Source organism: Anolis sagrei, chromosome 2, assembly GCF_037176765.1.
Source record: "Anolis sagrei isolate rAnoSag1 chromosome 2, rAnoSag1.mat, whole genome shotgun sequence".
Classification (NCBI taxonomy): domain Eukaryota; kingdom Metazoa; phylum Chordata; class Lepidosauria; order Squamata; family Dactyloidae; genus Anolis; species Anolis sagrei.
This window is the reverse complement of record NC_090022.1, coordinates 86138284-86165908: the sequence shown is the minus strand read 5'-3', so window position 1 is coordinate 86165908 and position 27625 is coordinate 86138284. Positions and strand designations below refer to the sequence as shown.

Sequence of the window (27625 nt, the reverse complement as noted above, 5' to 3'; positions counted from 1 at the left end):
ACTCGGCCGAGGGAGCACTTCCGCCCTGGCGCCTGGCTGAAGGTGTTCCCGGCAAGGCGTCGTGATCCCGGCGCCGGTTCCTCCCGGCATGCCCAGGCCTCAGCGGCAGCAGAAGCAGGAGCAGCAGCGCCTCCGGAAGAGCAGTCGCCTCTGGATGTGGTGGAGGGATGAACGCCTGCAAGTGAGCCCCTGGAAAGTTAGCCCTGGCCCTTCTCGGGGTGCCAGCCTGCATCCGTTCTACGCTGGAGGGCAGGCACGGGCAAACTTGGGCCTTCCTCCAGGTGTTTGGGGCTTCAGATCCCACCATTCCTAACAGCCAAGGGCCTGAGGTAGGCTGTTAGGAATGGTGGGAGCTGAAGCCCCAAACACCTGGAGGAAGGCCCAAGTTTGCCCATGCCAGGTGTAGTCTCAGGGACGTGTGTAAAACGATGGGGCTTAAAAGCATTTGAAGCTTATTTAATAGAAAACAACACCCTTCAACATCTCTCCCATTCGTTCTAGTAGGTCACTTTTAGGTGCTTAAATATTGTAATCCTCATCTTTTAGGGAAGGGGGCAGTTCCTCTAACTCTGAGGGGAGTCACTCTCCCTTGATTTATTGTGTAAAGTTACATGCACATTAATAATACAGAATAATAACTTTATTTTATACCCTGCCTCCATCTCCCCAAAGGAACATGCCGAAAAAACACAGATTAAAACATAACAAAATAAATAACTACATCACAAAACACAACATAACATCATAAAAGCAATCCCATGGCTGAACAGTAGTAAATGCTGAATTTGGAGGGCTCCGAGTCTCTGCAATAGTTTCTGAATAAGGCTAGGGGAAAGTGAAAATTCGATAAAGGTAGGGCTGGGAGAGTAATATCCTTTGGCATTAAAATGTCAGGATTATAGGGCAGAGGGTCATACTAAAGTGCAGGAGCTTTGGTAAGTTCAGGGCCAATTATCTGGTGAACTGCTTAGTCATACCCTTTCTCCCAAGGGGATTCAGAACGGCTTCCAGAAACAAAATTGCAAGTATTCAATGCCATGTGTAGTATCAAAATAAGCAAAACAAAATAAACAATTAAAATTAAGCATTAAAATAGACAGATTAAATTAAGTGAATTAAACAACCTTGACATGAACATGTAGTCAATCAGGCCACATAAATAACACATTTAAACAGTTAAAATCTTTATATAATTAGAGTTTTAAAATATAAAATTTGGCTGTTTCAATAAGTTAAGGTACTCCTTGTTAGCATGGTCTGTCAAGATGGAATCAGTGCTAACCTAGTCCTCTTCCTCTCCAAAGGCTAATGTGAAGAGGTAGGTTTTTAGTTGTTTCTTAAAGGTGAGGAGACTTTTCTAATTTCCCCGGGGAAAGAGTTCCAGAGGGAAAAGCAAACATGGAAAAGGCCATATGTGACTTCCCTGCTTGCCTTGTGATACCTCCTGTATAGAAGCCAATCAGAATAGATGTGTATTAGACATACATACGGTTTTTAAAGTTGATATGGCCATGTTAGTCTGGAATATTGGTGTACAGAGGGATCTTGTAGTACATTAGGCTGAGAGAACAAAGGTAGCCTCAGATTTTGTAGAAGAAATCTACTTCAGATGCAACAAATAGTTATTTCTCTGGCATAGAAGACATATTAGTATACAAAATTGTCTGTCATTTGGATTTTTTTTCTAGCAATGGAGGCATACGATGGCAGTGAAATAACTGTAGTAATGGAGGAAATAGAAAATGCATACAGCTATGCATCTCCAGTGCCTTCCAAAAAGAAGAAGAAATACAGAAGTCCTGGAGATCAAGGAGAAAAAACTAAAAAGCCCAGGTATGTGATTTCTCTCTTCTGTGTACCCTGATCAGTTTCCTTTTGAGATTGCAGTTCCTTAACTTCCTTTAACCTAAAAATCACATTTCTGTAAAGGCAGTTTGATTACATGAAGAAGCAAAACATAACTGTCACCGAGATTTCAGCTTCCTTGGGAAGGAGTAAATCAAATTCACAGGACAATTCAAATTAAGACAAAGGAGTCATTATCCTAAGTTTAGTGACATCTCAGAAAGGGAGAATACTCCAGTGAAAATAGTTGTGGAACAATCTTCATTGGCATACAGATAACTGGCTTAAGAATACAGACCTTGGTAGGATCCTGGTAGGTAGTTGCAGGAAGAGCCAGGAAGGGAGAAACTAGGTACAGGGTACAAGCAAAAGCACAGTAAAAGCCTGTAGAGTGAAGATGTCTGCCATGGGGTTAAAGGGGGCTTCAAATCACTGAAGCCCCTTGTCTCCCAGTTCCCGCTAAGTCCCTCTTGACTTTCAGCTCTCTTGGGTATCCTCTCGATTCAGGCAGCCAGTAACGACCTTACCAAGCTGTTGTAAAAGTTCTTGTTCATAGCCTGTCATTCTTTCTTACAACTTCTTCCAGCTTCTCCCACTTTTCCTCAACAAGGTGGTTGTCCTGTGAATGGAATAGAAGGTCCATGATCACAGACCTTGACAACCATTGTAGAGTTACTTCAACCAGGCTGAGTTGATAAAATATTAAAGAACATTGTTTGCAGCAGCACAGCACGTTAACATCTTTTTCATATTCAGAATATAATTTGCTAGGATTAGACATACTCTTTAGTAGACATGTGTACAGTTGTTCTGCCAGTTTACAAGTACAGGATGAAAGCACTATATCAGAAAATGATGTTTGTAGTAGTTGTTTTTTTGTTTTTGTCTTTTTTCCAATTGAATTTTATTTTTTATAGTATCAATACTATTGTTAGTGCACTTAGGTGAGAAAACCTATACCTCCTTACCCTATTATACTTTCTTTTTGTCCCCCCCCCCCCCCCGCTTTTAAAGATATTGTAAATAGTCTGTAATCAATAAAAATTACTTTAAAAAACAAAAGAGAACGATGTTTGTATTGTTCTTTATTTCTCCTTCAGATCTGCATACCTTCTGTATTATTATGACATATACTTGAAAGTTCAGCAAGAGCTCCCACATCTTCCTCAGTCTGAAATTAACAAGAAAATCAGTGAGAGCTGGAGGTTGCTCAGTGTGGCTGAGAAAAGCTATTATTTGGAGAAAGCAAAGTTGGAGAAAGAAGGTCTAGACCCGGTAAATTTCTTTTCATGGCATTTGCAAGCATGTCTTTTATGTTTGTGTCTATATTTAAAATCCAAAGGAGATTTCATACTACTTAATAAGGTAATGAGGAAGAGCTTTGAAAAAACTAGGATGATTTTTTTTAAAATAAGAAGCATCTTCGTTTCCTTTAGTATTCTTCTTTCGGGTCATAGTCATATGATGACTCAAGAGGAAAAGATCAGGTGGTTTAGCATTTAAACATCTGACAGAAACACCTAGGAACTTGAAGTATTTTTTTCAGATCCAGTTCACTCTATCAGGGTCAAGAGTGTATCACTAGTCAACAAATGAATAAGAGAGCAATAGACCCAGTGACTGCTGCAAGCTTTGCACTTTGTCATCTATAGCATTTGTAGGAAATGGACACAGTCAGCTAATTCTAAAACTTACTGCCAAAAATATCTATCTTTGAATTATAAAAAATAAAGGATTTGTTGTTCTATAGGGAGGAAATAGAATTTAAAATCCAAACATGAATAGTCCTTTTGTTATGATCAGCTGTAAAATCACAAAATATGCAAGGTTTTATAAAAAGTTGCACTACATTGTCATTCTGGTGGGTTTTGTTGGAATTTATGATATACTTTGATTACTCTCTGAATTATCAGCCAAAGCTGTCCATCTTAACACTACTTTTGATGGCAGACAGTGTCTTACAACATCTGCCCAAATATTTTTGGACTAAAATGACCCCCCCCCCCCCAAATGATTTTTAGGTCTAACCTATAGTTGCTATGTGCAGTTGTCGTTGACTCTGCCCCTCATGAAAAGTCCTTGAAATGTGTACATTTTGTAAATTTAATTTGATCAGAAGTCTTGTATTTTGTTCTCTCTCCGTGTAAAAGCTCACACATTTCTGTGTTCAATATGTAAGTGTTACAAAAGGTATAGAGTCCAGAATTATGAGAGAGGAGTTTCCTCTGGTTCTGTGATTCAGGCCCCATCTACACTGCCATATAATTCCGTTTCTGAATCCAGATTATCTGCTTTCAACTTGATTATATGGCAATGTAGACTCATATAATCTACTTCAAAATAGATAATCTAGATTCAGAAACCGGATTATATGGCAGTGTAGATCCATTCTCAGGAAGAGCAAATGCAGTTAAAAACAGGAGAAGGCTTGAAATCTGTGCTAGATATGAAAATGTGTTAATAATAGTTTGCCTTTGAAACCTGACATATGAATATGTTCAAACAATAACCAGACTGATGTCCTCCTTGTCTTTTCTGCCCCTTTCCCTAGAATTCAAAGTTATCCTCCTTGACTGCTGTAGTCCCAGACATTCCCGGTTTTCGTAAAATCCTCCCTCGCTCAGAGTACATCATTGTTCCTAAAGGTAGTCTCCAAGAGGAGAGGATCAAGCAGCACATGGAACTCCGTGTGACCCAAGGCCAAAATACATCAGAAGGACTTACGGCCTCTACTAATGTGACAGGTGTTTCCCATGGGACTGTGCATAACATATTCTCTGTAGACTCTGGTAACATTGGTTTTTCCGAGCAGTGCATTGCTGTTGAAGGGGTTTCAGAAGACCCAGTTTCATTTGTTCAGTCGGATGCGATAGAAGAAGTTGTTGCATCAGAGATCTTGACTCATTGTGACAGATCCGCTGCAAATAAGGTGACTGGAGATGTCCTTCCGGATGAGGCCCCTTTGGATGTAGGAGACAGCTTTCCCTATCAAGCTGCTAGCGTGGTTATTGAAGAGACTGTGGTAAACAGCACAGATGCATCCAGTGGGGCCATTGCTGTGACACAACCCCAGGCTTCAGATGGTATCTCTGTGGTAACAGTGGTGACCAGAAGAGTAAGTAATGCATATGGTAATTTTTTACTTTTGATTTAATCCTGATGGATTTAAGACACAGTTTTGTATGGCTTCAGAGTCCCCTGACTCATCATACAGTCTTTTTGTCACAAGGAGAGGGATCAGTGAAGTATCTGGCGATGTTACCATAACCATATGCAAAATGATTACTTCAGTGCTGAAATGCTCTAGTTTTCTCTTGAGGTCTTGGTACTATTTTAATTATTTTACTCCTGGCTATGGGGATATAAATAGATTTTTCTCCAATCCTGTTTATGTCCCAAGAAGCATTGAAGGCCATGCAGGGGGCATTCAAAGTCAGGGAACCTTTGTTCACTGGAGGGAGGGGGAATACCAGTCTCCATGATATCCAGAAAACAAATACACATGTGTAAGGAAAAATATGTGTGTATGCCTCTAACAGGATGCCAGCCCTAGAGCTTTATCTTATACATGTTTATTGGCAAACAAATAGCAGTAAGTATAATGATGTTTATTTATAGGATCTATTTCTTGTTCCTCTAATTTAATAGTATGTTGGATTTCATGAAATAAAACCTCCCCTGTCATACAGTTTGCTTGTTGATAAAGATAGCAGCATACAATGGTTTTAACTATTTCTGCCTTGGATTTTTTTTTTGTGTGTAATGTGTACTGTGAATTTTATAAATTTTGTGTATGTGTGTATGAATGAGTGGGAGGGAGGTGATACAAATATAAGCATTTATAGTAGTTTCCAGCAACTTTATTGCAGTTATTTCTCTTCTCTATGTAGGACAGAGAAGAAAGCAATTCTTTAACTCCTACTGCACAATTCATCGTGCTTCCTTTACCATCACATTCTGTTTTGGAAAATCCATCATCAATCAAACTGGTCAGTAAAGAAAATGCTGATGCAATCTTTCTTGGGAAAGTATTATATTATGGCTGTATGACCATTTTCCAGAAGCATTCTCTCTTGATATTCGCCCACATCTTTGGCAAGCATTCTCAGAGGTTGTGAGGATGCAACAACCCCACCGAGGCAACCTCTGAGGATGCCTGCCATAGGAGGATCTCCTGGATGAAACACCAGGAGATAATACTTCTGGAACATAACCATACAGCCCAGAAAACTCACAGCACCCAGTGATTCCGGTCATGAAAATCTTCAACAACAATTATATCAATTGTGTATGGTATATAGAAAGGAACTCTCAGACTGTTGGTCTATTAGATTAATTTTCCTGCTTTGCAGCTGTTTTTCTGAGTTCAGGCTTACTCAACTTCAGTAATTAAGATCCCAAAACTGCTATGGTTTTCTATATGGAATCTCTGGATATATGTGGAGTGTATTCTCAGGACAGAGTCATTGATTAGCAAGCTCCCTCGATATACGCCCCTCTCTTTATACTGAGGGGTAATTTAATAGGAGCGTGGAAGGATTGTATTAGAATTTTTTGCCCCTTTAGTTTACTGTGAAGAAGCATGTATTAATATATGAATCAAACAGTCAGTCCTACTTTATGAAATAGGCAAAATTTTATACTTTATGAAGTAGTTGGTACCTTTTGTTTATTGTATGTTATGAACCATATTTGTGAGTGATACTAATGATAAACTTTTTGCATTATCTGCACAATTCATTTTGGACTTCTAATCGCTGTACAAATAAAAATGGATTGTATTCGTTTATTGATCTCATTTACTGATTGCTTTTGTTCTGATGTTCTTAGGATCTCTGCTTTTCGATGCTGACAGTGTTTTTTGCTCTTGTCTTCTAGTTGTTCTGCAAGGCTCATTCATTGTTTTGATTCTTGTTCTCTGGCTTTATTGCCTTAAGAGGCATAAAACTGTGATTACATCTTTTAAACTATAAACCAAATTTGCTTTGACTGTCTTTAAATGTTTTAGACAAACAGTGTATAAATTATAGAATCTCAAAATATGAGCTGAAATTTCAAAAGAAAGTTATTATCAACAATACAAAGTGAAAACTGCATAAACCCTGCTTCTTGATATCTCATCTTCACTAATGTCAGGGCATTTGAGCCTAATTATTTTAAGGGCACTAGATCCTGTCTAATCTTGGAAGCTAAGCAGGGTCAGCCTTAGTTAGTACTTGGATCCAAGGCTGTTAATGCAAAACCACTTGTAAATATTCCTTGAAATTCACGAGGTTGTAATAAATTGGCAGGTGACGTCAAGGGAAAAACACACATTTTTTGAGCTGAATTTGTGACACTGTGAAGCTGAGTTTCAAGTGAAGATGATCTTGTACTACTGGCTGCAGTGTCCACCCTCTAGCATAAACTTGTTTTTGTACATGTTTGGCTAGTGAATTTCATTTACTTAGTATGTTTTCTGTTTCAGACATTTTTTCCTCAACAAACGAAGCAATTTCTTATTGTTGTTTCCGTCACATATATTTGTACAGATAATATGTGACTAAATACCATGCCTTCTCACAAGGCCTTTCCTTTCCTGGTAAATTAATTTTGTGAACAATCAAAATTTGTAGACATGGAGGATTTATTACCTATAGAACATAAAGTGACTGCAAATAACATTTGAATACACTGCACAGCAGGATGGAAATGTCCTGCTGTGATGTTGATGTGTAAAATAATTGAATTCCTCTTCCTTCAGACCACTACCTACACTCGCCGAGGGCATGGAAATTGCACCAACCCAGCCTGTCCATTTACTTATGTGACCAGACACAAGCCGCCCAAGTGCCCCATGTGTGGGAACTTTCTGGGAGGGAAATGGATCCCAAAGGTATGTTTCAAATGATAAAAAAATGTATTTATAAAATGAACATGTAAAAACAAAGGACTTTTGCACTTAACAAGACAAAGGTATCAATACTATCCTTTTTTAAAGTCACGAAGCAGAAACATTCTAGAACATTGCTCAAAGTCCCTTGAAAAAAAAAGGTCAGATTTCTGTCTAATCAGCTGATTTCTGTGATAAAAAATGCACATTCATTTGATATCTTCATGTAACAATCAAATATAAAGAGTAATGGGGCGTTGTGTGGTTTATGGGGTAAATGGCCATGTTGTAGCGGCACTTTCTCCTGACGTTTCACCTGCATCTGTGACTGGGTTCTTCAGAGGATCTGATGGTAGTAAAGCAAGTGGAGTATCCCTGTGGAATGCCCAGGATAGGAGAAAAGAACCATTGTCTGTTAAACAGGTGTAAAGGGTGCAGTTAACAAGCTACATTTATATGTGTTGAGCACATTAACCAATAACTAATTAACACCTTGGGCATTGGGCACCCCAAAGGCCCCTATACCACAGCAAGCAAGGAAAACTGCCATCTACTCTCATCAGAAAACTCTCATCTATTCTCAGAAATCATCCTTGACTAGCAACTTCAGGAACAATCAGTTACCCTTCAAATTTTAAGTATGGACTATATTGTGGGGAAATCAAGTTAGTGCCTGGGTGGAGATAGACCCAAGACCAGTTAATAAATCGTTAGCATTTCATCAAAACAACAGCATGGACATTGATTCTATGGGTTTCCTTGTTCAGACAGGAAGGCAGTCCAGCATCCCCCAAGCTGACAGAAAATTAGAACACATTAATGCTAAAGAGACATTTATAGCAACTTGTGTGTGACTGCACAGTGACTATAGCGCTATTATAAAGGACCAAGAGATTCCTATAAAAGTGTTCTCTCGGGTTAAAAAATCCTATTTAAAATTGTGAGTTTTCACTTTCACTGAGTCCATTGCTCCTAAGCCTAGCCGAGCAGTGAATGTACCTGATTTCCTTTGATAGTTTTTATTTCTCAGATATTAATAATCTATTCATTTCACTTCTGAGGTCTATCAGTCAAACTTGAGCATGTTAACTTCTGTGTTTCTTCTTCTTGTTTTCTTTTGCCATTTCAGGAGAAACAATCAAAAGGCAAATGTGAACCAAATTCTGGGATGCCTGTAAAAGCACTGGGACCCAAGAGAAGTCAGCAGCCCTTAGCCTTGGGGCCAGCTGTGGTTCGAGACAGTTCCTCTAAGTCTGCACTGGAAAACTCTGAAGCAGTTACCCAGTTTTTAAATGCCGTCCCTACTGTGGGACAGGTACAGGAGGCTGAGTGGGAAGAAGTAGTAATCTCTGAGGCACACATCCTTGCAAACAATGTGCAACCAGAAGAACAAAGAAGCCTCACTGCAGTTATTCAGCTTCAGGAGGGTATTGCACAGGCAGACCTTCCTTTAGAACAGAAGGAGAATGGGACTTTGGAGGCACAGACATCCACTGAAATAGCAAATACGGGTAACTCGCTTCCAAATCCAGCTTCTGCCATGAAGCATCCAATGGGGTAAGTCACTTATAAGAAGCCTATTGATAAGTATGGTGTAGAACTGGAAGCATTTTGTAGTGTGGATAATAACTTAGATCACCATGAAATAGAAGTTCTTCTCAGTGTACTCCTGGATTGCTTCTCTCTTCCATCTGTTTCAAAGAAGTTCGTAACAGGTTTGCTGCTATGCATGCAAGTTAGAATTGTCTATTTCCCAATGTTTCATTTTGATAAACAGCATAATAAGATTAATGTTGAGGAGGCAACTTGCCCTTGGAGCATGTTGTGACCATCCCTCGCTGAGTGATGGATGGGACTCAAAACTACATTTCTTTTATTTTTCAGGGCTGATGCCGTTGGCACGCCATTCAAGGGGCAGGAGCAGAAGAGCAAAACAAGATCCAAGCCATCCTTGTTGGCTGCTGCAAGGCCCATGAGGGCAATCCTGCCTGCCCCTGTCAGCTTGGCAAGAGAAACCAATGCTGAGCAGCCACCTGGCAGGCAACCATGCACAAACAATGGTAAAACAAGACCTCCAGTTTCTGTTTGGGGAGGAAAAATGTTTTCAAAATTATAGGCTGTGTGACTTGTTTGCATTACATTGTTGGCCATGTGTGACTCTTGGTGCCACAAGGCTTGGAGTATGCATTCCTATCCCTAGCAGCTTTAAGCAAATTTGGGCAAACTTAGTCTCCAATTGTTGGATTGTAGCTCTAGCTAGTGGTGAGGGATGCCATGTGTTGTAGTCTGACAGTATCTGAATAACACTGACATCCACTCTGGCCTTTTGAGATTGAGAATGAGAATGATTTGGTACAATATGTCACTCACTGCATTTCTTAAACCATTTAGTGCAAGAGTTTACATACTTTAAGTACTTTGTTAAAAGACATTTAACCTCTTTGTGTGTTCATTGTTGAAGAAAAAAACTCTCCTGGAAGGATCTCTGGACTGAAGCCTAGTACTCTGAAACAGCTGGGCCAGTTTCCCCTGCAACCCCCCTGCACTGAAGAGCACAAGGTAAGCTGGGGATTTTACAGAATGTTTCCTGTTCCATTTTGTTGAAATGTTCTTGCAGGCACACTGTGGGGTTTTATGCACTAATGTGAAGTGAGAGTGGAATCAGAACCAATTTATGTAATGGTTTTTGGTGTAGCAGCATAACTGTATGTATTACTGATACCAGATCTTTAATATTCATTAAAAACTAAGAATCCAGAAACTGAAAATGTTTATCACATTTCCTTTGGAAAAACTAAAAATAACTATGTTATAATCCTAATTTCACAATCAATAAATTGTGGGTTATTATCCAGGAAGCTGAGGATATTTATTGGTTTCTGTCTCTCCCTCTGTTTTATCCTGTGTTCCAAAGTCATTAAGTGACATAATAATAATAGTAATAATAATAATAATAATAATAATAATTTTATTTCTTATCTGCCTCTCCCTGTGGCTTGAGGAAGGTTACAACACAATTAAAAACATGAACATTGCAAAAATTCAACCAATATACATATTTTAAAATAAAAGATCCACATTAAAACTGCATTTCTATGAAATACATATTAAAGTACACAGAATAGACATCAGTAACAATAATGTATTAAATGTACAGCTGATTCACAACATGAAGTGATATTTGGGCAAAAACTTAAATCTTCTGTCTTCCCCCAGTTGTTGCCTGAATCTCTCTCACCTTTCTATCACCTGTCCATTATGTTGAACTTTATTCCAGAGGCTAGTCTTGAATGCCTGCAATCTGTTTTATGACTAGTGAAATCGTATTCCTCTGAAGACCACACTGTTTAGCTTGAAGGTTCTACATTGATTGAAGTATAGGAACAAGGCTTGTCTTGAATGCCACATTCCAACTATTTGTAGTTTTTTTCCGTGTCAGGAGCAACTTGAGAAACTGCAAGTCGCTTCTGGTGTGAGAGAATTGGCTGTCTGCAAGGATGGATATTTGATGTTTTACCATCCTTGAGGGAGGCTTCTCTCATGTTGCCTCATGAGGAGCTAGAGCTGACAGAGGGAGCTCAACCCGTTCTCCCAGATTCGAATCCCTGTCATGTCGGTCAGCAGTCCTGCCAGCACAAGGGTTTAACCCATTGTGCCACTAGGAGAGAATTTAGAGATACCAATGCAGATTTTATAAAAGAATAGACTCCATGCAAATCATTTATCCATACCTGTTTTCTGGCAGATAATTCCAAGTGAGCAAGGCCTACTCTAAAGTTCAAATATTCACTTGGAACTGTTGGTTCACAGTGTACCCAAGAACTAGAAGAGAAAACGAGGCATAGTTTTTGGAAGATGCAAGATTAATATTCACAAGAACAGTATTCCCAGAATTAATGTGGCCTTGTATTTGCAAGCTCTAAGCCCGCTCCTCGGTTTATTAAATTTACAGGCTGATTCACAGTGCGAAGTGATATTTAGGCAAAAACTTGCTATTCTGTTCTATTGATGTGAAATGTTAATGAGCAATAAGATGCTGTAAAGAAGCCAGAGGCCTAGTGGGAAATAATCAAATGTCATTTAGGAAAAGATGGCAGTTTTTACAGTACACCTGACAGTGTTCTTCTCTTGCTCCCTTGCTGTCAACATAAAGCTTCATGGAAGCACAAACAGTTCAACTTCTCATGTCAAAGTGGTGGAGGTCAAACCAGATGTGTTCCCTTCCTATAAATATAGCTGCACTGTAACCTTGGTAAGTCTTTGTTCTTTAGATAATTCCCCAGAGTGTGATGTATGTATTGTCCTGGTTTTCTATAGTTAGGTACAAAGGAGCATAAACATCCACTTTTTATGTCCCAGGAAGGCACGAAGCCCTGTTTTGTTTAACAAACATTTGTTCGTGAACTGTGGCTGTCAGCTTCAATGTTCAAGTACTTTATGAAATTTTGCATGCTCTTTGTTTTGGAAGTGTCAAAGAATTAACGCTTATTCAGCCTGGATAAACTGCTTAACTGGCATGACCTGAAAACTCTTGGTCTCCACCGACTTTAGCCACATCATGGTGTCATTACCCACGCTTTGATTCACACAACCCTTATGACTAAATTTCTAGGTCAGCTTTTTCTTTCTCTTTCTTCTTGTTTTTATATCTTTTGGCATAGTTCCCTCTGCTAAGCTCTTGCAATTTGATTTACTCAGAAACGGCACAGCTTCTAGCTGTATAGCATGTGTGGTTTTCATTTCTTGCCTGCTGGTGGCTGATAATAATGCAGTGAAATGGAAAATGTCCAGGTGTTATCTGATTTGACACTAATCCCTTATGAACTTCATTTTCCTTGGAATCCTAATGGAATTTGAGTACTTCTCTTTCTCTGTTTTGCTCTTCATTAATGCCAGCATCTTGCACTCGATTTCCTGAGTGTTTTCTAATTAATTGCTTGCTTAAGGTTAAGACAGCTCTAGATATTTGTCAACATGGCAACAAATGCCATGGCTTTACTGAGTTGATCCTTACATATTTTAGGAGAACAGGTAATGTAGTGGCCTGTTAGGTCAACATATTAGGTGCTACCTCTTTTTAAAAAGCAGAATAAATAATTGATTGGTCTCTTTGTCCATATAGGATTTGGGGTTGGCAACATCACGTGGCAGAGGGAAATGTAAGAACCCTTCTTGTAGTTACGTATATACTAATCGGCACAAGCCAAGGATCTGTCCCAGTTGTGGCTACAACCTTGCCAAAGGCAGAGCTGAGAAAACAGCAAAATCCCTGGTGAGCTGCTGCTTTTTTATATTCTGTACATTTGCAATCTATTTCCTATTGCATTTTATAACATAGCAGTAGATAGTAAGTCATGTATGTATGAGCTTAATGCTGTGGCAAGTTCTTTCTGCTATATATTTTTCATATGTCTTGGAACCAGATATTTTTTTCTGCCATGCTCCCATGCTTTGGCTTTAGGTTCTTTGCAGGAAAGTCCTTCTTTGGATTTTGTCACTGTCAAAGGCACATTTATCGTGAGAATATTAGCCAACACTTTTTCAAAAGCTGTGTCTGGGCTCTGTGATGCCTTTGGCCATTGCTAGAAAGTTAAATGGGTTTTTATTCACAGTTTTCTGGCATCCTTGCTGTTGGAGACATTTTAGTTGTTTAAGTGTTGCTCTTTTTACTGATAAGTTTAAACTATGGCTTTAGTATTTTTGATGTTTAGCTTTGTTTCTGTTTTCTTTAAATTTTATTGTCAAAATACAGGGTTAGTCAAAATGCATAGGCCAATAAGCCATTCAATTGAATGGCTTATTGGCCTATGCATTTTGACTAACCCTGTATTGCTTTGAGTTCTGTTTTCAGTAGAAATAGGGGACATACATTTCAGAGAAAGCCTGTAACTTCCATTATCTCTCTTTATAGCGTAATTGTCAGAGTAATTCTGAGGCATTTTTGGCTGCGTAAAAAAAATAGTTTTTGCCATCAATACAGGTGGCCTGGTATACATTGTGGGATTGTATTCTGATGTCCTTGATGGAAATCATGTGATGCCTAGAAGTTGTGAGACATGTTGCTCAAAGCAGAGTAGTGTCGACTGCTGTATCTTTGATCTTGGGCTGCTTCACAATGGTGTACCATTTGCTAGTGGGACCTGGGATCATATGCTCCATCCATGGGGGCCCCTTTCTTGCAGATGAATTCTTCACTTTCTTCCCTCTGGTCCTGAGGCTGTCATTGCAACTGGTAGCTATGGCTACCTGGTTGCTAAAGGGGTATTTGCTAATCAGAATTGGAAAATGGGAATAAATCTTCACTGCAGATTAATTTTGACAATTGCAGACACACCTGTTAAGTATGGATAACATTAAATGATAACAGGGATTGGTAATCTCCCCCCCCCCTTTTTTTTTTTTAAAAAAAAATCATAGCGAGAGCAGGGAGCCAAGTTCTGAGAAGTGACATTGGTCACTTAGCTTTGGCACTAAAAAGGACAGGAGATGAAGCCTATCTTTCTTTTAACATCAAAATTTAGTTGTAGCATGGGAGCACTGCTGCCCCCTCTCAAGCTCTGATGAGGGGCCGGACCTTTACCATTGCCCTCTTTCTATGTTGAGGTGAAGAACAGGTTGAAATTTCAGAGATTTATTAGAAGGCCAGGGACATGAACCTGCCGGTGAATGTTTTGTTTTTGTAGGATTTCTTTTGTAAGACTTGCCAAAGGTCTTATTCTTGTGTGGCTTCAAGCCACTTCTGACTTACATAGTAATCCTATCTCAGGTATTTCTTTAAGATTTGTTTGGGGCAGGGGCGATCTTGCCTTCCTCAGGAACTATGACCATTCAGGGGTTTCCATGGCTGAGTGGAGATTCACACACTGGTTTCCAGCATCATAATGCAACAAAGATTCAGGGCTAAGAACAACTCAGTTGCTTGTTTCATCATCTGCTTCCTCATGGACTTCCTTCCCCCACAAGCTGTTATATCTTCTTTGCTAAAACACACCTCTCAGTTGAGTCAGGAATGTACTTTGCGACCCAGGGAGGGCAGTTTGTTTTGCTCAAGGAAATTGCCATGTTTTGTTTTATTGTTCTGAGGAGCCCCCTAGTGTTTTGCTTCTTCTGTGACGCTTGTATCTGCTTCAATTGTTCAGTGACATTTAGAGTGGTTATTGTACTTTTCTGAGCTGGATTCAGTTGTTTCTGAAATGAGCCAGTTACAGAGCTATCACACTTTTTTGATGATACTTGAATGTTGAGAAATAGCTACATTACAATAGCTGCTGTCGCCCTAGCTTTCACATTTCCCAAGGGGTGCATTGAATTTGACTAACAGGAGGTTGTGAATAACATAAAAAGGAGTCACACATACAAACTAGAATGTGACCCATGTCTGTTGGTTTTTCTAGAGTTGCGTTTTGTAATTACTTCCCTCTTTTCTCTGGCTGGGATGTGAGTGCACTTTTCAGTGTCTACACACTTCTGATTGGTATCTGTGGATTGTGGAGGCATATAAGCATTCGGGCACCAGGAGATTCTGAATTCTTTAGTCCTTGCCTTTTTCTAAGCAGCTTTACTGAAAGTTTATGTGGTGATATACCTTCCTTTCATTGATATAACACCATGGAACCACGAAAATATGTCTGAACTATGATTTTATTAGCACTTCATCCTCATTTGATACATTTTGTTAGTGTGGTTTGGCAAAAGCATAGTGAAATATCCCCCACCATGTCCTTAAACTCTGCCAAAAGAGTCACCCAGCGATCCTATTCACCAGGTCATTTTGATTGACAGTGGGATCAGGAATTTTCCATGGTGGGAGTGTTGTGTTGCTCCATTGTGCTCCTGGCTTGACTGTATGAACTGGGGTTTACTTGAGTAGACCTGCCTAAATACTATTTGGTCATCAATACGACATCAGATAGTTTGCTCTGTAAATATTAATGTTGATGTAGATTTAAAGCCACAGTTGTTTTGCCTGATAATCCACACAAAACTTTCTTTACAGGAGGTCTCCTCTAGCCCTGCACAGGTATTGAACACCAGTGAACCATTAATCCACTCCCAGAAAGAGATTCAGCGTCAGTCCACTTTGCAGCTTCTGCGAAAAATCGTACAGATCCCAGAGAATGAATCTGAACTGGCTGATGTTTTTGCCTTGGTTAATGAACTCAATAGCTCCCGGCTTATCCTATCCAACATGAATGAGGAGACAGTCACCATTGAGCAAACCTCTTGGTCAAACTATTATGAGTTTCCTTCATCCCAGTGCCTTCTCTGTAGCAGTCCTTTATTCAAAGGAGGACCAAAGTAAGTAAAGAATGATATTGTGTTGCCAAAAGCTTTCATGGCTGGAATCACTGGGTTGCTGTAAGATTTTTGGGCTGTATGGCCATGTTCCAGAAGCATTCTCTCCTGACATTTTCACCTGCATCTATGGCAGGCATTCTCAGAGATTTTGAGGCCTGTGACCTCACAACTTCTGAGGATGCCTGCCATAGGTGCAGGTGAAACGTCAGGAGAGAATGCTTCAAGAGCATGGCCATACAGCCCAAAAAACCTACAGCAACCCAAAGAATGATATTATTTCTGTAAGGCGTAATTGGGAAGGTGAGTATCTGGTGACCCCCTGTAAGTTGTTGGGCTGCAGTTTTCAAGGCTGGTAGGAATTGGCAGCCCAACAGTATCTTGAGGGCCACATGTTTTCCACTCCTTGTATTGCTAATGTTTATTTGGAATAGTTTACCAGAAACATGTAGGAAATGATGTGTTCCTGTGTTGTTTTCTCCACTTGTACGATAGATGTGATTCAGATAGATTCCAATTAGAATGAGATTTCTGCTGCTCAGAATCTCAAGAAGACAAACTATGATCAGGGTCTATTGATCCTTTTTTCTTATACCAATTGGGTTCCAGCAAGAGTCAAGATTCAGTTATTCCTAGAAGGGAGAAAGGTGATATACCATGTATACTTGTGTATAAGCCAAGTTTTTCAGCCCTTTTTTAAAGCTGAAAAAGCCCCTCTGGGTTTATACTGGAGTCGGTTATTTATTATTTTATTCTGTTATTATTCTTATTTTTATTACATTTATTATTTTACTTTATTTATTTATTATTATTATTATTATTATTATTATCATCATTATTACATTTCTATTATTTTAGTCTATTTTATTAGATTTATTATTTTACTCTATTATATTTATTTTACTCTGTTATTATTATATTTATTATTTTTCTCTATTTATTATTGTTATTGCATTTATCATTTTAGTCAATTGTTATTATTACCTTTATTATTTTACTCTATAATTATTATTTTTATTACATTTATTATTTTACTCTATTTTTATTGGAAGGATATGTAAACACATTTACATTGAAGAAGGTTAGAATAATGGTTTAATCAGAGTTGGACAGTCTTATTTTCAATTAAAGTTTTATGTAAATATCCAAAAGCATTTAACCTAGTGATGCCCCAATTAATGTAATTTTATTGGTATCTATTTTTATTTTGAAATTTACCAGTAGCTGCTGCATTTCCCACCCTCAGCTTATATTGAGTCAATAGGTTTTCCCAGTTTTGTGTGTGTGTAAAATTAGGTGCCTTTGCTTATATTTGGGTTGGCTTATACTCAAGTATATACAGTACATGTCTGTTCTCAACAGTTCTTTGATGTCTGTTATACCTGAGAATTGGTTTTAGAACATTTCTTGCATTTCCTAAGTAACTTCTCCCCATTCCACTGTTATAGTTCTCTTGCAGGCCCTCAGGAGTGCTGGTTGTTGACAGCAAATCGTCTTCAGGTAGTCACGGCTCAGCTCAAGGTCTGTGTGAATGTGCAGTGCTTGGCTCTCCATAGCTTCAATGATATCTACACTGGTAAGAGAGCACATTCATGAACTAAGTTTTAGGAGTTTTAATATTCAAATGGGAGAGAAATGAAAAAAAAATGGATGTGCATTTTAAATCTGTTTATATTCCAGTATAGTTTTCTTTTATTTCCTGTGTGTGTCTATCTGTATAAGTTAACAAAAAAAATCTGAATATTGAGCTTGGCTCCTTAAAACTTTATTCAAAATCTGTAGTAAGAACTGTTCTGAGTCCCCCCGGGTGAGAAGGGCGGGGTATAAGCAACCGTAATAAATAATAAAATTCTGTTTTTGGATTGCAGGTTTGTTCAATGTGGGTAACAAGCTTTTGGTGAGCCTGGATCTTCTCTTCACTGTAAGAAATCATATAAAACTTGGTGAAGATCCTAAAGTGGCAATCAGCAACATTTTGGAATCTGTGCAGGAACAGACAGGTATTGATATTGTCCTTTCTTCTTTTTGCTGTTCTTTCCATGCACTGGAAATGGGTGGGTAACTAGTAGTCTTCCAGATAGTATTGGATTTCAGTTTCCATCAGGCTCAGTTAATTAACATACGTAATACTGAGAGAACAGGGGTGCTACTGAGTGTTCCCCAACTCTATAAAAGTGGATGATTTTGTTATGAGTGGATTTTTTAAAATGAAATTGGTATTTACAACCACTTCTGTTTATCACTTAACATTCTTGCATGATGTTCAGTGAAACTAAATTCTATCGTTTACCATCTCCAACTCTTTTTCTTCTGTCCTGATCTTTCTTTCCACCCTCTTAATCATCCAGTCTTTTCTATTTTGCCTGGATTTGAAATTTGCTTATCTTCTTGATTCCCAGTGCATTTTCTCTCATCTTCTACTCTTAGAATCATAGAGTTGGAAGAGATCACATGGGCCATCCAGTCCAACCCCCTGCCATGCAGGAAAAGGACCAAATATCCCCAGTGCCAACCAGCCTCTGTTTAAAAGCTTTCAAAAAAGGAGATTCCACTGCATGAGGCAGAGAATTAGTTCCACTGTTCTTTCCCTCCACTTGAAATCAAACTTTTTATGTCCTATTCTCTCTCCCCCCCCCCCAGCAGTTCATCAGTAGCTCTTTCTCCTGTTTCTGCATTACCATATTATTCCCACAATCCAATTTATAATTATGCAGATTATTTGGTCATCATATAAGCAGTTTTGCTCATTATTATTATTTTTAATTAATAGTCAAGAGAAGTTGTAAAAACAATCTTAGTATAAAGGCACAGGAGACAGTCTTTATAATCAAATTAAACAGCAACTTACAGTACAAAAGACAATTTTATGCACATACAAATCCCAAACTTGTCGTTCAAAAATATTTCACCATTATTTGTGGGCAATGACTAAAAATATAAATTGTCCTTGTATAATAAATACTTGATAGGCACAAATTGAAGAAAACTTAATGTTTTCCTTGTAGACTGAAAATTTTGGATTCTTTCTCTCATTATGTAAATTATGAGGTGCTTCATGAACATATTGATCAGCAGGCACATGAGCTGCTAATTTTCCATTTTATACTATCTCTTTAAAGTTGCTTTAAAGCCAGAAACCTGAAAATTGGGCTTTTGTCGATTCTAACATGGAGTGCAGGAATGCATAGCCTGTAGACAAAATCATGACCATATTTCTTTCTTACCTTTTTACCTTATTGAGTTTCTGTACCTTTTAGAGCTGCAAGGCAGGCAGATAGTCAAGAGATACAGCTTCTAAGATTGAGAGATTCCATAAAGTTTGGGTTTTTTGCTTGAGGGATCTAAAATAACCTCCCTATGTTCAGCGTCATAGTTAATCTGTTTATAATTTGCTTTTCTATGATAAAATCAACCCCAAAGTTGCATAATGTAAAATGGCAACATTTCCAGATGATTCAACACCGTGTGGCTTATGTACATTTGATTCATTTCAGATTTATGCTGATCCTGGAGTAACCTTATCATGAGTATTTTTGGAAAAAGATTGGTTGGGAGGGAGTTTGCTACTGCCTTCCTTTGAGATGCTTGCCCATAGTTACTCAGAGGGTTTTCATGTTCAAGAGGTGATTTGAACCTTGATCCCTCAGAGTCCTAGTCCAACACTCAATTTCAGAATGCTATAGCTACATCATAAGTCAGGATTTGAATAATCCTGGAATAAGTGCATCACGCTGATAAATGCACAATAGAATTAAAACAACAACAAATAATAAAAATAAAAATTCACTCTAAGATCTAAAGGGTAAATATTGATTTACCACAACCCCTAAAGAAGTCTTTGCTGTTATCTTTATGTAGCAGCAGCCTTTGTACCTGGAGTAGTCTTCCCCTCCTAAGCCAGATACAAATGAGCAAGACAGAAGACTAGGAACAAAGATATTTTTGCCAATTTTGTAAGCTGCTCTGAGTCCCATTCGGTTCGAGAAGAGCAGGGTAGAAATAGAGTAAATAAAATAAGTAAATAAATAAAGACTTGTTTTCCCCTGGTCTTACCAGGCACCAGGAGTTTCTCCAAATCTAGGCAGCCGGTAGTTATCCGATGTGACATATTTTTTCCAGGGATATGCAGATTTGCATGCTTATGTCTTTCTTACAGGTGCATACATGCATATGTGTGCTTGGGATGGAGAACAAGTAAAATTACACAATAGTTAGGTATATACAACTGAGAAGTCAGGTTTCAGCTATCTGTTATTGTTGCAGTATTTGAACCAAATCCCAGGGCTTCATCCTCTTGAAGAGCTGTCTTCTGCTCTTCAAGAGGATGTGAAGAGCTCCTGCTAGCTGACTTCATATGTTACTGCAGTTTTTAATTAATTAAAACTAACCCATTTTAAAAACAATTGAATGCACAAATACACCCTCGGGGTTCCTTCCATATCCGTGGCAAATTACAAGTGTCTAGCTTTCACAGACATGTATGAACAGACAGTTTTGTTATGGATCAGTGTGGTGTAGCTCAAGAAAAATTAAACTGTATTGACTTGGATATTTGGTTAAACCAGCTGACCAATATGAATTAGAGAGCTAGGTTTGCAAGCATAAATCGTATTTTAGTTCAGATATATTAAGCAAGTTAGTACATAGGCAAGCTTCTTTATATGAAGCTGGCAGCTAGAAGATTAGGACTGAAGGGTTTTATTCCATGGCTTTTGGACGGACATAGTGCTGCAGACTGTAACTTGGGAGGTGGGAGACTCAAAGAAACATAAAATTAGACTGCAGACAGAGTCATAGAGACATACTGCATCTCATCCTGGACAGCCTATATATTCTTCATATTGTTTATGCACTTGTTGTAGTTTGTGTGTTTACACTATTGAGGACTTTTGTGAACTGCCCCAAGTCCCTTTGGGGAGATGGTGGCAGTGAATGAATGAATGAATGAATGAATGAATAAACATTACCAGTAGCAGTTGATCATTTATTTTCCATGAATTTGGCCAGTACCATTTAAGAACTCTTCATATTGGCAGCTACCAGTATAACTTGTGACAGTGAATTCCAGAGTTAAATTATGTGCTGAATAAAATAAATCTTTTTATGTATCCTGAGTTCTCTATCTCAGGTGCACACCATTTTTTTTCTTTTTTCCTAGAGAGACACCTGAGCACAGAGGAGTTTAGCCAGCTTGCGGAGCTACTCTGCAATGGGTATTGGGCCTTTGAGTGTCTCACTGTCCGGGATTACAATGATATGATCTGTGGAATCTGTGGCATTGCACCCAAAGTTGAAATAGCCCAGAGGAATGTGGAAAATGTTCTGTCACTGAAAAACATTGAGGTAGGCTATCATATACCATCTAGCTTCATTTTGCTGAGAACGTTATTTTGTCCTGGATTGTTGTCCATAATTATTCCCTTCAAAAAAAGGGACAGGTTCATAGGGCATTCTTTAGTGTGCTAACCTCCTGAAATCAGTAGATCTGATATCTACTAAACATTTACCTCCCACATATGTTAATGGTGACAAAGGCAGTAGTGAGATAAACTGTTTTCTATCTGTGGGATTGGATAGAATCTATAATTATTTTAAAACTGCTTGATGCCTACCTTTCCATCTTTCCCCAATGTTAGTTTACCTGGCCAGAATTCTTGGCATCGAATGAGGTTAATGTAGAAGATTTTTGGTCCATCATGGAGACGGAAGTGATAGAGCAAGTGGCTTTCCCCTCCAGCATCCCCATCACTAAATTTGATGCCTCGATCATAGCTCCTTTCTTCCCACCACTGATGAGGGGCACCGTGGTTGTCAACACAGAAAGAGAGAAAACCTTTGAAGCACAAGCACTGCCAGGTAGCTTGTCTTTGCAGAAATTACTGGAATTGTTTGTTCAGTTGACTAGTGGCTTAATCTTGGAAGGAATCCTAAGTTATTGAGCAGGTGATAAAAAGCAGGGTCCAAAGAAATGTAACAATAATAATGAAGTCTCTAGAAGCTGATTAAATGTACTCAGCTGTACATAAACTTGGCTGAAAACATTTTCCTGTGTTATGAAAGCACTTTGGAGATCATGTTATGTGATATTATGAATATTCCTCACTTCTGCTTTTGCAGGGGTATTCACATACTATGGCCCCTGTGGTGGCACAATGGGTTAAACCGCTAAGCTGCTGAATTTGCTGACCAAAAGGTTGGCCGTTCAAATCCGAGAAGCGGGGGGAGCTCGCTGTTAGGCCCAGCTTCTGCCAACCTAGCAGTTTGAAAACATTCAAATGTGAGTAGATCAATAGGTACTGCTCCAGCGGGAAGGTAACGGCGCTCCATGCAGTCATGCTGGCCAGATGACCTTGGAGGTGTCTGCAGACAATGCCGGCTCTTCAGTCTAGAAATGGAGATGAGCACCACCCGCCAGAGTCAGACCCAACTAGACTTAATGTCAGGGGAAACCTTTACCTTTACTGTTCACATACTGCTATGTATACACTCTGCATGAACAATTTATGCATCAGGAAAATTTAAAGGTTCAATTTTAAAGGTTTAATATGTCTTTATGTAGCACTATGGGGATTTTTTAAATTTGTGTGCTGCCTTCCAGCATGGGACCCAAGGTAGCTTACAAAAAGATTAAAAGAAGATAAGTTAAAAACCTGATAATGAAAAACCGAAAACACTTTTAATGAAGTTATAATTTTAATATCAATTGAATTAATAAAGAGTAAAATCATTTCAAAATAGAGCTGAACAACAAAATTATACATACAGCACCCCCCCTCCCCCTAGTAAAAAGTCTCCAGTGGTAGAAGGACCACTTCCTCACTAGTGCAAGTCATTTGGATATTTCCATGCTGTATGCCTCTAATAACCATTGTCTCTTTTGTCTTTAGGCAATGCTAGTGTCCTAGTGAGGCTGATTCAGGATGAAGCCTGTAAAATGGAGCAGATTGGTTCTTATAGTGAAGAAGAACTACAGAATTTCTTGACCCAGTGCAGCATTCCTTGGGAGGCAGGCGAGTCAAAGGTAATAATGCGAGTTTTCTGAGAGGCAACTTGCCACTTGTCAAAAAATAAATTTGGAAGTTAGGGTAGTAGAGAAATTTGATGTGTACCACATTTTGACTACAATTTTGTGAGTATTTGTCTGCCCTGTGATCATCTAAGAAGCAGCTTATTATACGTAAATAACACATTCAAATTGTTGACATACTGCGCCCCTTCCCCATTCCCATTTATCTGTTTCCTAGGAGCAGCTGTGTCTTCCTCTTCTGGCTCTTTATGATTTTGTCCAGAATGGAACACAGGTCAAGCAACCCTCAGCAGACTTCACCGGAGGAAAGATCTACAAAGTGTGCCCACATCAGGTGAGAAATCAGCGGTTTGACTCTGAGGTCTAAACATACTCTTGAGCCCAGTGGCTTCCAAACTTTTTCAAGTTGTGACTCCATTTTATAGAGGCAAAGTGACATGTGATTCTGATACATTAAACATAGGCTTGTAACTGGACAAATGAGAAAACATTGAAAATAGATTTTTCAGTATAATACAACTTATTTTATGCAATGATTGTAATAGTAACTCATTAACAAGCTTAAAAAATCATGGTGGAGTTTTCGTTATTGTCGACCTCATGTCATTCTCAACATTTAATCTGTTCTGTTTCCTGTTTTGGATTTATTTATTTATTTATTTATTTATTTTTATTTATCCCGTTTTTCTCCTTCGGGTGGGACTCAAAGCGGTAAACAAATGGATTTTCAATTGGAGAAGTTTTCAGTTGAATAAGCATTGAAAATCCTCTCTCACAGAGCTATGCAAAAACAAATGAGAGTAAAACTTGAAACACAAACATGGTGACATTTGGATATAGCCGATACATAGCACAGCAGAGAGGAGGCAGTTGCAATTCGATGAACGTGATGATGTGATTTTTGATGCTTTTTCATCAGCTGAATTTCCCTATATTCTTGTCCTCCAGGCATGTTCCCCATATTTTTACACGATCATTCACTCTTGTTTCTTTTTCATCAAAGAATGTGATGTTTGCATTCAATTTATATAAATTACTTTGCATTCTTATAGTGGATTATGTGGAAGGTGGTCAGGGTAGACTTATAAATTAAAATATTTTTTGCAGTCAGTATGTGAGAACGAGGAGTCTAGGAAGTTTGCTTGGTCATGTGGCTGGAATGGCCTGTCGTATTTTATTGATCTTTTCTGTGGAGGATATCTGGAAATTATTGTTCATTGTTGGCATTATTTTTGTTGGTGGTTATATCCCTGTTTTCTTCAAATTAGGGCTCAAAAATGTTTACTTGGTCTGGGTAGAAGGTCAAGTTGTCCAAATTGTGTTTGAGAAGCTTAAGTAGAAGATATGATCTGGGTATTTTCTGAGTGCTTGTTCTCTTTACACGTTGTGTCTTCCCAGGTCTTGTGTGGCTCAAAATACATTGTCCGAGCAGAAAGCCCCCGAGATCACGTGGACCTCTTAGTCTCCTCACGCCATTGGCCACCAGTCTATGTGGTGGACATGGCTACTTCTGTGGCACTGTGTGCAGATTCCTGCTATCCTGAACTGACTGCTCAGATGTGGGGAAAAAACCAGGGTTGCTTCTCTGACCCTATGGAGCCTTTAAAGGTTAGTACTGCACTGTTCTTAAAGTGAACGAGAAAATTGGTGGTCAAGTATTTTCTTTTTGAGAAGTAAAATAAGTTTATAAAGTCAGATGAGTGCCTCTCAGTTGTCACAAGAGTGTTTTCCTGTTCACCTGAAATAGAACTTCTTTTGGAATTTCTATTCAAGCTTTCAATTACTCATTTTGCATACTGTGGCATTGGTAACTTCCATGTTTAAACAGTTTACTCTTAATATCCTATGCTTTATAGAGAAATAACAATTTCTGCTTCTACTACAATTATTCCACCACCAGCATCAGCATTGCTACTACTAGTACTATTCCCCCAGTTGGAACTCAGGTGGTTTACAATAGATTTTTTTAAAGGCTAAAATTTCACAAAATGCAAAAGTTAAAAGTGATCAAATATGAAAAGCTTCCATTAATAATGCATAGCATTAAAACAATATTACCACAAGGTAGTATTACCAGTATATTGATTAGCAGGGGCAGGTCTTGTACAACCAGTCCCAAAAGCTTGTCAAAGCAGAAGACCTGTCTGTGGAAAAATTGTAATGAAGTAACTTGTTGTATACTAAACATTTCTTATTACTTACTTTGAAGATAGTGAAGTGTGTGTGTGTGGTTTTTTTTTTTTTTTGCTTTTTAGGTTTGTACAACTGAGCTACCTTTGCCGTCTTGTTCTGTCTCCTATTTCACTTTGTGATGTTTGCAGTATTGCATTGAGCGGCAACTGATGTCTTTGCTGTATTTTTAGTTAATTTGTTTTCAGTTGGGCAGAAAGTATGTGAGTCATTCTCGTGGGTCCCCAGAGTTGCATAAATTGATAAGAACGCAAAGATGTTTCAGGACTGAAGTCATTTTCTTTTTTTGTGTTTCCTTCTCCAGTATGTGTCCTGCCCTGAACTCCTTGACAGGCACTATAATGTGGACATGAGCAGCACTGAGCATTCTGTTCAGCACCCAGTTACCAAATCAGCCTCTCGCCGAGTTGTTCACACTGGGATGGAGCAGAGCAATCAGAATGATCCAACTGGCCAGCACCGGTCCCTCTCATTGTGCCATGAACTAGAACCCTACAGTGCTGTCATTACAGACATCAGTGGTAGCACCATGAGCAATGCACGACAGAGACCTATTACCTTTGACAGTGCAACCCATTATTATCTCTATAACCGCCTGATGGATTTTCTCTCCAGTCGGGAGATTGTGAACAGGCAGATTCATGACATTGTTCAGAGCTGCCAGCCTGGTGAAGTTGTCATCCGGGATACACTGTACCGCCTTGGTGTTGCCCAGATCAAAACAGAAATGGATGAAGATGAAGAAATCCAAGGAGAAAATGGCATGGTATAATTTGCTTTGTGGTGGCTGCCTTGTACCTAGAGATATGAAAGAGCTTGGCTGAAGATGCTCCAGTTCATTGCTCTGATCTGATAAGAGAAGAAGAGAAAAGGTTGTGTGCTTCTGCTGAAAACTGAGTTTGGATTAATTTGCAGACAGCGTGTTGTAAAAGGGTGGGTTGCTCCACTCTAAGGATAGTGAGGTCCCACATCCTTGCCGAGACAGTGTGTTGAGGGAGGAGAGTGTCTTTGCTAGACTCAGATGGCTGGGAAGAGAAGGCAAATGGATGAATAGATCACCCTTTGGCAATGTGTGCATTTTGCGGTGTTGAGAAACTAAGTAGAAAGAGGAGCACAACAGAAGAATAGGTCCTAATACTTGAGTGGATCTCCCAAAATTATATCCAGAAGGGGAATCAGTAATAGACCAAAGAACATTTGGACCCCAGCTGCTACTTTTTTGATCAGAAGAAAACCTTCAGAGTGACCTTCATCTCCCATCAATATTGGAGGGTTGAGAGCAAGCTGCTCTTATGTCTCATTCTGCCTCAGTCGGAAGAGGCAGTGTACCTTTATTTAAATATTGAAAGCCAGAGTGATTTGTTCTTAATGGCCCTGTGCATTAATGTAAGGACTGGCCTGTAAAACTAGCATAATTGTTGCAAGGATTCTTCAGGGATTTGTACACTTTGGATGAAGCAACTGGACTCTTGACCAGGAGAGGAATTTCAGGCACTTTACTTTGTATCCTATCCTTGGACTTAATAGATGATTGTCCATCCCTATGTTAGAGACATATTGGTGCAACAGTAGTTAGATTCCAACAGGATATGCTTTTCTGATTACTTCTCTCACTGAAATTTTTTTGGGAGGCTACATAGTACTTCCATGTCTAGACCCCTTGCAAACCACTACTTGTTTTCCAACTTGAACATTACAAAACTGATTTGGGGAGTTTTATTTTGTCATACTCCCTTTACACTTGGTCCTGAGGAAATCACCATTATTCTTCCTGTGAAATATAGTGACTCCTGATATGTGAACTGCTTGTATCGACTCCTGATTCCCTCTCTCTCACCCATGCACACATCTGAAAAGTGACTGTAAAACCAGGTGGTCATGGAACTTGGGGGAAAATCCCTCTATATTTTATTTTGATTTGTGCTGTTAATTTTAAAACTCCCTTCTGTGAAGGATTCTAGTGTGCTGTCAAAACAAAGCAAGAAGAAACCATACAAAATTTCTGAGCAAAGCTTATGATTTGCTGTTAAAGGCTAGTTTATGAGAAACACTTTCTCAGTCAATGATAAACTTTAATAAATTATCTCTTCCAGTGTTGGAAGGTGAAACTATTCAGCCTTGTGACTTTTCCTTGTTTCCTAGCTTCAAGATTTTTGAACTGAGTGGCAAATGCTTCTCACTTTTGTCGCTAAATATTGCCATTTCAAGGACATGCGTTGTGAAGTCTGGGGGATGTTCCTTTAGTTTGGTAGAATTTTAAGATTAATTTCAATGTATGTGAAAAGAACAGTGTTTAGATACTTTGTTAGGGAAAAAGAACACCACCCAACTGCTATGTGTAATCTTAATGGATTTGATTAATAACGAAACACTTATGAAGTCCTCTTCAGACATTC

At 38.8% G+C, this 27625-nt stretch overlaps 1 protein-coding gene across 1 annotated transcript; it reads left to right on the top strand.

The window, feature by feature from the left end:
- HMGXB3 (HMG-box containing 3) lies at positions 1 to 27340 on the top strand. The gene is made up of 20 exons (XM_060765428.2): positions 1 to 181; positions 1689 to 1833; positions 2946 to 3120; positions 4397 to 4960; positions 5736 to 5834; positions 7589 to 7720; positions 8847 to 9274; positions 9602 to 9777; positions 10179 to 10276; positions 11871 to 11969; positions 12840 to 12989; positions 15714 to 16015; positions 17461 to 17588; positions 17881 to 18012; positions 21171 to 21355; positions 21649 to 21868; positions 22900 to 23033; positions 23257 to 23373; positions 24438 to 24647; positions 25534 to 27340. The coding sequence occupies exons 2-20, from the start codon at positions 1691 to 1693 to the stop codon at positions 25999 to 26001; spliced, it is 3960 nt and encodes a 1319-aa protein (XP_060621411.2). The 5' UTR covers positions 1 to 181; positions 1689 to 1690; the 3' UTR covers positions 26002 to 27340.
- Positions 27341 to 27625: the final 285 nt, after the last annotated feature.